The sequence below is a fragment of the Alosa pseudoharengus genome, unplaced genomic scaffold, assembly GCF_046254945.1.
Source record: "Alosa pseudoharengus isolate Yale_2024_CS ecotype anadromous, Long Island Sound unplaced genomic scaffold, YU_APseudo_1.1 YU_APseudo_1.1_scf_6, whole genome shotgun sequence".
In the NCBI taxonomy this organism is placed as follows: Eukaryota; Metazoa; Chordata; class Actinopteri; order Clupeiformes; family Clupeidae; genus Alosa; species Alosa pseudoharengus.
Genome location: NW_027468848.1, coordinates 10,282,747 through 10,295,647, shown reverse-complemented (window position 1 = coordinate 10,295,647; position 12,901 = coordinate 10,282,747). Strand labels below are relative to the sequence as shown.

The window sequence follows — 12,901 nt, the reverse complement described above, 5'->3', positions numbered from 1 at the left end:
GGCTGACTAAAGGAAAAGTTGAGAGTTTGTCAAATCCTGCTTTCTATATGATCGTTGGGAATATCAAACAAAGGCTAAAGGGTTTGGATGTAGCATAAATAATTTAGCAGAGCAGTACAGCATTAAAGGTTAAGAGTTTATCCTGCAGTAGTTCTGAGTGAAGTTCCTTGGAGGCTTCCAATTCCAGATGTCAACATAGAACATTAAAAAAAAGAGGGAATGATGATCAGAGTTTCACAAGTTATGGCGAGAGATATCTATCTTCTTCATTTTATGGTCTTATTCAAATTTACACAGATGGATCAAAAGACCAAAATTGTCATCGTGGTAGGAATTTACAATCATGAATTTAAAACATATAGATTAAATAATCACCTCTCAGTATATTCAATCGAAATTACTGGCATAATATCAGCACTAAAGTGGATAGAATAGATAAAACATTAAAATATCTAATATGCTCAGATTAAAATGGTTGTACCAGAGAAAGTGGTGATTCAGTCAGAGGGGATGATGAGGTTGGAAATACTGATGGAGGTTAGAAATATATTGTTAAGTATTAGAAGCCTAGGCTTAACGGTTCAGCTCTGTTGGGTTCCAGCACATATTGGAGGCAGATGGATTAGCAAAAACGGCAGTAAAAAAATAAAGAAATAGAAATGAATGTTCCAATTCCTCTTGATTTAGTAGCCAAAGGTTTCTGCAACACTCGACACACTCCTGTACAGTAGGGGGCGGTATGCAACAATTGAACGATACAATCTGCCAATAAACTAAAGAAGTAATGTCATCATGGATGCGTGACAGCGTGTACACACAGTGAATTTATATGCGGGATATTTTTGAAGATATGATCCATGTAGTCCACAAGTACATTTCATTACCTTCTGTTTTCTGAGCTGCCGGCTTTTAAATGTCACTAGTTAATCAACGGTTGGTGAATACAACTGTCACACAACGGTTGTAACATTAGCTAAACGGATCACGTTTTGTTGAACTGTATACCTGCTGGTAAGGTAAGTTTGCGAGATTGTCAGTGTATCTGTGGTTAATTGCCAGGCTTTGTAAACACAGAGATGAAGCCATGTGTAACGCTAGAGGTTTTTTTTAGTTGTATATCAGTTACAAGACTAGAACAAACTAGGCTATATTTAGCTAACTCATCCCATTTAGAGACAAACTTGGGCTAAGTCGTTGCACGGAAGTTACGAAGTAACAAAGTAACATATAGTAGTAGCCTACTAATGTTGTTTCATTTGTCATGGACAAAAAAACATTTTCGTACAGATCTAATAGAAGTTGGTCCTATTGGCTCAATGTAAAGTTATGTGTGGTTTAACGTTACCATGTGTCGAATTGGAGTAACATCTGCAAGCAATAAGGTAAAACTAACTGCTTGTGATGTATGACATGTTTATCACCGGTATCATGCATGGACTGTGAATGGGTTTGTTGTCTTTGGTAGCACGCAATCAGGCAACGTATTTCTTCTAGTTTGAGATTTACGGCTACCATTGACCGACATTCATTCAAAAGCTGTTTCGAAAATGTGTTCAAACTAACTAACACCGTTGGATTTTGATAGCAACCATTTAAGAAATAATAATAAAGAAATAAACTCGATTTTTGTACAAGATACATACAGTAAGAATAACATAAATTCGTCAGAGCAATGTGGAGAATTTTCCGTCGTATAGACATTCAATATTTAATGGCCACCAGATGACGCCATTGCATTAGATTTTGGGCATAAATAGGCCCGAAGTGCAGTGAAATGGCGCCATCTGTTGGTCATGAAATATTTAAATTGTAACTGCCTTACTGCTTGTTTTATTTAGACATTTAGGCAGCTAGGATGGTGAGGTTCTCGCGAGAGCACAATTTGAATAGACCTCTGAAGTTCGCCTACAAAAAAGCTGCCATCTTTGACATCCGGTATCTGGCGATTTTTCCTATGGGAAAATAACATGGGGATTTTGAATAATCGCACCTGTTAAAGTCTCGTGGGGATGAAAAAGTCTGAAATGCAGACGTTTTCCTGAACACGCTTTTGTCCTCTGCCTTCGAGTAGATACTGTGATCTCCGGTAAGTGAAGGCGGCACACTTAGATTTTTGCTACCCCAGAGCGAACTTGCAATGCAATTTGCCATAGGTAGTTAGCTTCAATTAACAACCGGATCTCCTTATATGGGCAAAGATGGCTGTTTTGGATCTTTTTTGTAGGCCAACTTCAGAGGTCAATTTGCTCAGCGAGTCACTCTGGCAATCAGTAATGATGCTCATTACCCATGCTGTTGGTGCAGAGCTGCACCAATCACATCGGTGTATCTGATATGTGGGCCAGAGGCAAGCTTAACAGATCTACAACAGTGCTGCAATGTCGAAGTCCGGAATCAGTAAACATTGCAAGATGGCTATGGATGAATACCAGTTGTTTGAAATGGCTTTGGCCGCTACAATGAACGAGTTAGACTTGGGTTTTTCTCTACCGGGTTTTTAGATTACATTACATTCAACTTTTTTGTCATTGTGAAAAGTACAAGTAAAGAGACAATGAAATGCAGTTTGTGGGGGCTGGGGGATGTTCGCCTCCTTGTTGTCAAGGCTGCCATGGTCGTGGACACCTCAACAGGCACAGGCAAGGAGGCATCAGGCAGGGGCGGGGCAGGGGGTGATTGGGGCTTAGTTCGTTGGATATCACCGGGATGCAGAGCTAGAGTTTAGTAGGGTGACAGCCGCAGGAAAGAAGCTTCCTCTGAACCTCCTGGTTCGGTTGCAGAGAGGCCTGTAACGCCTCCCGGAGGGGAGTGGGGTGAACAGTCTGTGGTTGGGGTGAGAACAGTCTTTGATGATGCTGCGCACCATACGCAAGCATCGTTTGCCCTGGATGGCCTCGATGGAGGGGAGTGAGGAACCGGTGAAGTGTTGGGCAGTTTTCACCACCCTTTGCAGTGCTTTCCGGTCATGGGCAGAGCAGTTGCCATACCAAACTGTGACACAGTTTTTTTACCGACCGGATACAGCAAGAGTCTAATCTACCAGTTAGCTCTGCTGGTAGCTAAGCGTATGGGGCTTAGCGAAAACCCACTGGATACGTTACCCCGTGTATTGTTCTGATTGGTCGTAGAGTTATCCAAATGTGTGCAGTGATATTTTCAAATGCATGCTTTGTGCCACCCCTCGTGTTGGGCCATTTTCATTACTCATAGCCAGACCCTAAATCTTTCTAGATTTGGGTCTGGATTTCCAGGCTATAGTAGGCCTAGGATACTTTCCCTTTCTAGAGTGCGCATTCATTACATGAAAGATGCTTCATGCCAAAACAGCGATCAAACATTATCAAATGCATCATTATATGTGTTGTCACAAACACTTTCTCCATCAACCTAAGTAAAGACTATGTTAACCACTACACTACCCCTGTACCGCTCACATAATTTCTCCACATAAATTTCTATTATTCTTGCTGTAAATATCTTGTTTAAAAATATAGTTTATTATTAAAGTGAAATGGTTGCTGTCATATCAGCGGCATTAGTTTTAACACATGTTCGAAGTATGTTTTTATTTGATGAATGGTGGTCAATGGCCATAAATCACAGAGTAGCGGTGACCAAATAAAAAATTTACCGGATTGTGTAATGCCAATCCCAGAAGGTCCGTAACACCGTATTTGGTTGTCTTGTAGGAACTATCTGTTAAGCCACTATGCCAGTGTTCTGCAGCAGCTGTGAAAACAGGAGAGCGGTGCTGAAACGTCCAAAAACCGGGCACTCCGTCTGCAAAGAATGCTTCTTCTGGGCATTCGAAGAGGAGGTGCATCACACCATCGTATCTGCGCGTCTTTTTAACCGCGGTGAGACGGTGGGCATCGGAGCGTCGGGCGGAAAGGACTCCACAGTCCTGGCCCACGTGATGAAGGTTCTTAACGAGCGCTACGACTACGGACTTAACCTCCTCCTGCTGTCTGTGGACGAGGGCATCACGGGCTACCGCGACGATTCTTTGGAGACAGTGAAGAGGAATCAGCAGCAGTATGATCTGCCGCTGAAGATCGTGTCCTACGAGGAGCTCTATGGCTGGACCATGGACGCCATCGTCAAGCAGGTGGGACTCAAAAACAACTGCACGTTCTGCGGAGTGTTCAGGCGGCAGGCCCTGGACAGGGGAGCCATGATGTTGAAGGTGGACAAGATCTGCACAGGTACGAGACCACACAGCACCTGGGGAACATTCCAGTGACAAAGCTGGGTAAGTTAACTCAGAGTGAGTGGTGAACCTCCTATAACAAGAGCCCTATGGCATTGTTTTGTTAGGAGATTAAAGCATTACAGCTCTTCTATTAGGAGGTTTACCACTTACTCTGAGTTAACTTACCCGGAGTTTAACTTGTCACTAAACCACATACTTGTACTAAACTTCTGAGAGTTTAACTTGTCACTAAACACCCCCACCCCCCTTCTCTTTACTTTTTTCCCTTGTTCTCTCCTTGGTCTCCTAGTTTAAAGGAAAACTCCGGCCATGCTGCAGATTTGCTGCAGCCAAGAGCTAGAACAGCAAGGCAGCTACAGTGCTATACTTTGGGATCATGAACATGCCCCCAGAGTGTAGCGCTGTAGCTGCCTGGCAGCTGGAATTGTCCTTTAAGTAGTGGCAGTCTTGGGAGCAGATCGGGGTCAACTTTTGCACTACATTGAAGCCATGGATTCAGTTGCTGTCGTCTGTAATATATTGTGCAATTTCTAGGGCTGTAACAATATGCGATTCGAAACCGAAATCGCGACACTCATATCCATTAACCTGTGTCGGGGTGTGAAAAAGCAGAACCGTACTGACACACCCTTAGGCAGAACGTACGGACACATCCTTTCCAATGTTTCACGCAGTGCTTTGCAGCTTGCGCGGCCGCATAAGCAACACACATCTCCCGCTTTACTTACGGGTAGCCTACGTTGTCCAAAGATAAATCGATAAATCATAATTTCATACCTCTCGTTGCTTTGGCCTCCGCCTGAATAAGGTGAATAGGCAACAACTGGTGTCTTGTTTAGTATTCTTGTGCTGTGATGATATGTGTTCCCCCCCCCCCCCCCCTCTGCTCTCCCGTTAGGTCACAACGCGGATGATGTGGCCGAGACGGTTCTGATGAACGTGCTGCGCGGCGACATCGCCCGTCTGCGCCGCTGCACGGCCATCAGCACGGCGAGCGAGGGCGACGGCGTGATCCCGCGCTGCAAGCCGCTCAAGTACGCCTACGAGAAAGAGATCGTGCTCTACGCCTACTTCAAGAAGCTGGACTACTTCTCCACCGAGTGCATCTACTCGCCCAACGCCTACCGCGGCCACGCCCGCACCTTCCTCAAGGACCTCGAGGCGGTGCGGCCGAGCGCCATCATGGACGTCGTCCACTCGGGCGAGCACCTGTCGGTGCGCGAGGGAGTGCGCATGCCCGTGCAGGGCACCTGTGGCCGCTGCGGGTACATCTCCAGCCAGGCGCTCTGCAAGGCCTGCGTGCTGCTGGAGGGACTCAACCGAGGCCTGCCGCGACTCGGCATCGGCAAGCACCACCGGCTCCACGGCAAGATCCTGGCGCAGGAGCCGCTCACCGAGCGGGAGGAGCGCAAGCTGCGAGCCGTGGATTTCTGACGGAGGCAGGGGACGAGGCCCGAACCAAGTACAGGCTCAAACTAGTGATGGGCAAATGAAGCTTTGGTGAACCACTAAACCACAGCAGTGTGAAGCTAGCAACACTAATGAAAAAATCCAATATGGCTGCCACATGTAGATTTTTCAACATAAAAGTCCTTACCCAAACCAGTATATGTAACCAAAATTATTGGTTTGCTAAGGACTTTTATGTTGAAAAATGTATGTGTGGCGGCCATCTTTTTGCTTTTCAGCTAGTGTCGCTAGGTTCACACTGCTGTGGTTCAGTGGTTCACCAAAGCTTCATTTGCCCATCACTAGCTCACAGGAAACCAAGTCTAACATTTGGTCTAAACCTCACGTTGTTAACCGAGCATGACATTCAAGAGCTGGCAGACACTGGTGTAAAACACTTGGACCACACTCATATAAGGAGCTCGCACACTGCTCCAGCAAACGCCAACAAACTCCAACAGTCCAACTCCAACAGGCCGGTCGTCTGTGTTTGTTGGCGTTTGTTGGATGGAGTTGTTAAGAGTTTGACATGACAGTTGGTTTTATGAACAAGAGACTACCAACTGACAATTTCCAACAGCTGCCAACTTTAGAATGTTGGAGTTTGTTGGTATTTGTTGGAGCAGTGTGCAAGGCTAACCCATATGTCAGTCCTTTTGGAGTAGGCCTTGCTATTGCTGGTGTGAAACAGGTGAAGTTTATTCAAAGAGACACTGGTTCAGGTGAAACAGCTGCTAATATAAAGTGTTAGCTTTAAGGAGACATTAAGACCACCAGGTCATATTTTTTATTTGCCATATCATAATGATTATCTTCAGAGATGTTTATTATTTAGGGTTTCGTTGTTTTATGTACGACACATGGTCTGTTAGTCTTCCCCATTTCTGACACATTTTTACTATGCACTAAACATGTGCTTGAGAAACCTGATTGTGTTTTCACTGATTTTATTTAATTTTTCCCTTTCCACATCTCAATAATCTCAGACCCCTAGTGTTCATCGTCATTATCACACCTACCTCTTCCCTGATGATTGGTTTGGTCTGTGGTTTCATGTTGTTCTCATGAACTGGACTCCATGCGTTGACTCCACCATGACCTCCTCACGGACAGCATAATAGTCCCGCTCCATCAGGAAAGGGTCCAGCATATTGTCAGCTGGTTTTCAAAGTATGTGGTTTAGTGACAAACCTTGGCAAGTTAACTCTGAGTAAGAGGTGAACCATTTAAACCATAAGAGCCCCAGGGCTTTGTTTTGCCAGGAGAGTGATGCCATAGGGATCACTCTCCTGTGTGTGTGTGTGTGTGTGTGAGTGAGGGAGTGGGCTTGTGTGTGTGTGTGAGGGAGTGGGCTTGTGTGAGGGAGTGTGTCCTGCCACTTGTGTTCATTTGGCATATCCCAATAAACTCTCAGTAAACCATTTAGTACTGGCTCTGTTTAGTTTGGAAATCGAGCCACATGACTCCTGTATTGGGAGGTTTACCACTTCATGTAGTTCTTTTATCTTAAATTAAAGGGGTGGTTCAGGATTTTGGATATAGGACCTCATTTCCAAGGTAGCAAGAGTGATATGTTATCAGTGGAGACCGTTTTCAACACGTTTCATCCAGTCGTTCTAGTTGCAGAGTTCACAGGTGCTAGGCTAGCGCAAGTCAACAGTATGTGTTAGCCTGCCACTAAAAACAGTCTCACCCACTCCACAGTACACCCGAGGCAAATAAATTATAACGCCAGACAATCACACATACACTTACGAGGTTGGAAATACGGTACGGTTGGTGATATGTGACGTTCCGATATCAATTTGCTAAAAAAATGTTCCTTTTCTATAAAACGGCCTGTTTCATGTTGTTAATTTGGCTTGTGTAGAACAGAAAATTGGTTGCTACGGAAATGTGATGTCACACTTTAGTACTCTATACACACAACCGACACATCCGGGAACTTTGTATAGCTGCACGTATTGAAAATGTTCAGCAAGTAATGTCAACTATACTGCTCAAAATAATTAAGGGAACACTTCAATCATACACTGGATCGGTGTCAATCAATCATACACAAACTCGGACACTGTTTGGTTCTGAGCACAAGTAAAACTTTTGAGGCGAGTGTTTTATTTTGCAAGAACTGTCAGACATTCTGTGAATGTAGTTTGGGAATGGAGAAAAAGGTGGAAATGTGTTTTAACAATTGTGTAAAACTAAGTGTCCCCTTAATTTTTTTGAGCAGTATTTAATCGTTGTAGGCCTACTTTAGTTCAGTTCAGTTCAGTTCATTTTTTTTATTTGTCAGAGCACAAACAGACAGGCATATAGTTTGAGGTTGTTCACCCATTTGCATTATATCAATTTACTTCCCCATGAATCACCCATTACTTTGTACCTAATTTAGCTCCCCATAAATACCCCCTAGAAAACCCCATAAAGTGCTATGTCCAGTAAAGTGCTTGGTGCAATAATTGATAAATCTAATAGAGGTAAGGTTGTTGGAGTGTTTTTGCAGCAATGCAAAGTCCAGGTCACAGGTATTGGGCGTGTATGGACAGAGACATTATGTCACAGAGGGATGTCCAGTGGGGGGGGGGGGGGGGGTAGACTGTCAATTAAGCAGTCTGACTGCATGGGGGTAAAGACTGTTGGCCAGCCTGCTGGTTTTGGCCCTGACTGCATGGGGGTATAGGCTGTTGGCCAGCCTGCTGGTTTTGGCCCTGACTGCATGGGGGTAAAGACTGTTGGCCAGCCTGCTGGTTTTGGCCCTGATGGACCTATATCTTCTCCCAGAGGGCAGTGGTTGGAAGAGATGGTGTCCTGGGTGTAGATGGTCCTGGAGGATGTTCTTCACTTGGCTCATGCAGCGGGAGGTGTACACAGATGGAATGTCTGGGAGGATGACCCCAATGATCGATCTTCCCTGCGGCTCTCACCACTCTGTGTAGGACCTCCTCCTCTGCACTGGTGCAGGCGGCAAGCCACACCAGTAACCCGTAGGTCAACACACTCTCCACTGCACAGTGGTAAAAGTTGACCATGAGTCTCTGGGGCAGTTTTGACCACCTCAGCTTCCTGATGAAGAAGGGGCGCTGTTGGGCCTTCGCTGTGGCAGAGGCGATAGTTTTCCCCCACGACAGATCCTCCGCTGCAGTCACACCTAAAAACTTAAAACTGGAGACCCTATCCACCACCTCATTCCCAATGAGGATTATGATACAAAGTTTGCTAGCAAGTAGGCCTAAGTTAATGAAGCTAATATGGAAATGTGTGGCGTTTGGGCACATATCGCTATCTAGCGTAGCGGCAACGTTGCAGCGCTGTCGTCATCTGTTTATTGCAATCAATAAATTAACTACATTTTGAAGAAATGGTTCCATTCCATTTGTTATGTTTTTTTAACATAAATCAGGGATTTAGCAAAAGTCAGAAAAAAGTCAGTCGGGACAAAATTCAACCCGTGTCCACATGCTATGACTTCACAAAATGTCGCTCCAGCAAAACACCCAAAGTTGGCAATCCTGGCAATGGACAATTCCGCGGAAAATGGACTTTTTGTCACATCCATAACGCCAGTGAAATGCCTTGGCATCTGTATGATGTGAATGATAGCATTCATTTTTTGTGCATTTTTTCTCATGTACATTCTTCAGCCAAAAATAGCAAATGCTCAAATTTCATGTAATCATTCACATCATACCATACCATCACATTTTATTGGCGTTATGGATGTTACAAAAAACATAATTTTCCATGGAATTGCCCCAATGCAGTAGGTTATATAATATAGGCCTACTTGAGGGGGACATGATAAAGAGGCAACAAAATAGGGGGTAGTGATGCGAGCGCCTCATTCAATGTGTGTGCGATCTGTGCAAGTGAAACCAGAGACTTTCTAATGAGGAGACACAGCACTCAAAAAACCCTCCATAGATATGGGGTTAGGTTGTAAGGCAGTTGTCTACACATATCTCACCCCTTCCATGGCAAAACGTCGACATGTGAATACAAATCATGTGGTTTGTTGGGAAGACCATGGAGGTATTATATATAATGGTGAAGACATTGTGCCAATCTTGTTGTGATCTCGCTCCTGGAGCAAGGTTGGTGTCGTGAAGCCTTGCGCACGCGCATTTCTGCTGAAATAGATGCCCAATAAGTGCCTATGAAGCGTTGCAATATGGCCGCCGAGTGCAGGGACTTGCCTAAAAGGACTGGTGAAACTGAACCACTGGAGATAACGTGGATAGAAGCAACAAACGACTAAAACAACGAACGAAGCGGATTGTTGTTGTCCTGCATATAAGGGCTAGTCTAATCCAGAAGAATTGAACAGGTATTTGAACTGATACTAGTTCAGCTGGTATATGCAGCACATATCCCCTTTGCAATGCTTTATGCTTTACTGAGGTAGGCTTCAAAAGTTTATTTTGAATTTACGCGTAGTTAGTTGTCTAATCTTTACATGTTCTTAAAAAGTAGGCTATATAGCCTATTAGGCCTATCATGCATTAATAGCCCAGTGATACAGACTAGTCTACTCGAAATTAGGCTGCTGTAAATTAAAAGTTTAATGGGCATAAGTCACGACTTGTGACAGGTAAATGTAGCAGCATATAGCCATATGGTGATGGCACCGCTTAAACATTTATTTCACACTCGCTGATAAAGGTTGACATTAATTTCCCTCCCTATTAAAAACATATCAAAGCTGCATAAAAATACATGTAAATAAATTAGGCTACACAAAATGTCAATCCTATATGACTTCAATTTGATTGGCATATAATTCAATCCAAGAATTTTAGATTATTTGTATAAGAATAGCATTTCCTTAATTTTCTATTAATAGGCTACTATAGGCTACCATTGCACTCTTGTCGTGTAAAACTCGTACAAGACGTTTTACAGTTTTCATATATGACCCAAAAATACCATAGGCCTATAGCCTGGATGTGTGATGTGTAGTCTGAAAGTTTCCATAACAGTGTGATTTTGCATACATGTATTGGACATATACGAAACACAATGATTCATTCTGCTGTGAACCATACCGGTTTTTTTCCAGGCCTACAGGCTACATAACCTATTCACAGTTAAAAATTAACCCTAGCGATGGGTGGATACGAATTTCCCAAAAGCGTCTCTGGTGAAGGTACACACCAGAAATCATACAAAATCGTAGCCTACATGTTTTCGGATACGCAACATCTTTATGAGAAACACATTTTATCTTTCTTCGCTAGAGGTCACTCCAGATGAGATACTCAGTCCAGCCCAGCACTCCGTGTGTCCGTGTGGCCTGGCGGTGTGCGGAGCGCTGCGCAGCCCTTCAAACAAACTTCAGACAAGAGTCGACAGAACAGGAGCGGCTTCAGCTCGGAGAGTCGCAGAAAACTGTCACGAGCGTGCGGAACGCGTTGAAAAGGCATGGACGATTTAGGTAAGAACGCCTTTACCATTTGCCATAAATCGGACATGATATCGCTATTTTGTTAGCCTGCTGGCACACTAAACATCGCGACCTAAACATTGCGGTCACATTTGACAACTTTGCGACGCGTCAGAGTTAATGGTTGGCATGACAATCACAGTGTGAGCAAAGACAAAACACTACTGCTGAACTCTGCAGACACGTAGCAGTCAAGATGTAGGCTACATCACGTAGACAAGTTTTACCATTAACAGATTTAATAAGTTTGCAATTGCATTGCTTTATTGTTAGTAATAGCCTATAACCGTTTTTGAACTTTATTTTTTGTCAGCTATAGCTCTCACCAAAACAATGCAGACCTAATTGTTTTCATAATAAGATTGATCACGTAGCTTAGGTTATTGTCTCGAAATATCTTTAGCTATAAACCCTTTCAAAACACAGAAGTAGGCTACATCCAGTGGCTATGTCTCCGCTTAGCCTACGGTTGCTCTGACTATTATTTTTTTTATTGTCTGGGTGAGATTGAGTTCTGACTGGCTGGTATAATGGGCGCAGTCTGTGCTTCCGCGCCGTGATTCCCAGTTTAAGCTCGGTATCTGACCCTTTCAGACCCAAATTAGCTGAGGCCGCGTGGGGTGAGGGACCAGGGACCCCAGTGCTCTTTTCTATCCTGCAGATATTTCCAGGAATACTGCCGAGAAGAGAGCAGTGTCTTTCCAATTTCTGACACTATTCTTGTCTCACTGCAGACCCCCACTACTCCATCCAGTGAGTGAATGCTAGACTTGTTGCTGCAGTGGCCTAGAATACTTTTCACTCACGTCCTCTTTGCAGTAAGCTACTGTAAACCCTAATGCAGAAACCACTCTGAGATGGATGCCTGAAACTTGGTTAGGCATTTGTAGCCTTCCTGTTGGTGTTGAATTTCCATTGTTATAACAATTATTCTTCATACTTGTTATTGTTTGAGAACAACATTGTTCAAATTTCACTTTCTCTGACACCAAAGGTCATTTTGTGCTCTTCTTTTACAAAAAAAAATTATATATAAAAGCCTTTATTCTAATGACTATGTCATTAAGAAATGGTAGAGTGGCTGCGTGCACATCCTACCTATCAGGCCAGGTGGAGGACAAAGTATACTATAAGGTAACAACAACAGAGAATGTCCACACACTCCTATTTCCTACTCCCAAAAATCTGTTTGAACATTATCTTTTGTTTTACCTTATCTTATGTCATAAGTTTGTACATGTGAACGTGAGCTGAGTGACCCATATGTAGTGGCAGAAACAGCCTTCAGGGTGTAGACATTTTGTAATATCTTGATTTCAAGCTATCATACAGGCCCACAGAGGTGAGAGACCCAGGCTTGGATATCTGTTGTCTGCTTTGCACTGGAGCCCTGCTCGCTCTCTCTCTCTCTCTCTCTCTCTCTCTCTCTCTCTCTCTCTCTCTAAATTTCTCTAGTTCCCCACCTCTCTAACACTCTCTTCCCCCCCTCTCTCTTTCCTTCTCATTCTCTCTCTCTCTCTCTCTCTCTCTCTCTCTCTCACTCTCATTCTCTCTCTCTCTCTCTCTCTCTCTCTCTCTCTCTCTTTCACTCTCTTTCTCTCTCTCTTTCCCTCTCATTCTCTCTCTCTACTCCCCCCCTCCCCCTAACTCGTGCTCTGAGTCGGAGTCTGTCTTCATTCTGGTTATTTCTGGTTTGCTTTGACCCCCTCTGATCCCTGCTCAAGGCCCACGCACATGGTCTACATGACTGAGCACGGGCGCGTCCTGCGTCCTGTGCACACACACACACACACACACAC

General features: G+C 44.1%; 1 protein-coding gene and 1 pseudogene across 1 annotated transcript; both read left to right on the top strand.

The window, feature by feature from the left end:
• The first annotated feature begins 798 nt into the window (after window positions 1-798).
• On the top strand, window positions 799-5,710 carry LOC143105804 (cytoplasmic tRNA 2-thiolation protein 1). Its single transcript, XM_076269914.1, has 3 exons — window positions 799-1,016; window positions 3,690-4,205; window positions 5,112-5,710. Exons 2-3 carry the CDS (start codon window positions 3,710-3,712, stop codon window positions 5,645-5,647), a joined length of 1,032 nt encoding a protein of 343 aa, XP_076126029.1. The 5' UTR covers window positions 799-1,016; window positions 3,690-3,709; the 3' UTR covers window positions 5,648-5,710.
• A 5,277-nt stretch (window positions 5,711-10,987) lies between these two features.
• The window catches only part of LOC143106277 (paxillin-like), a 31,997-nt pseudogene continuing 30,083 nt past the window's right edge, over window positions 10,988-12,901 (top strand).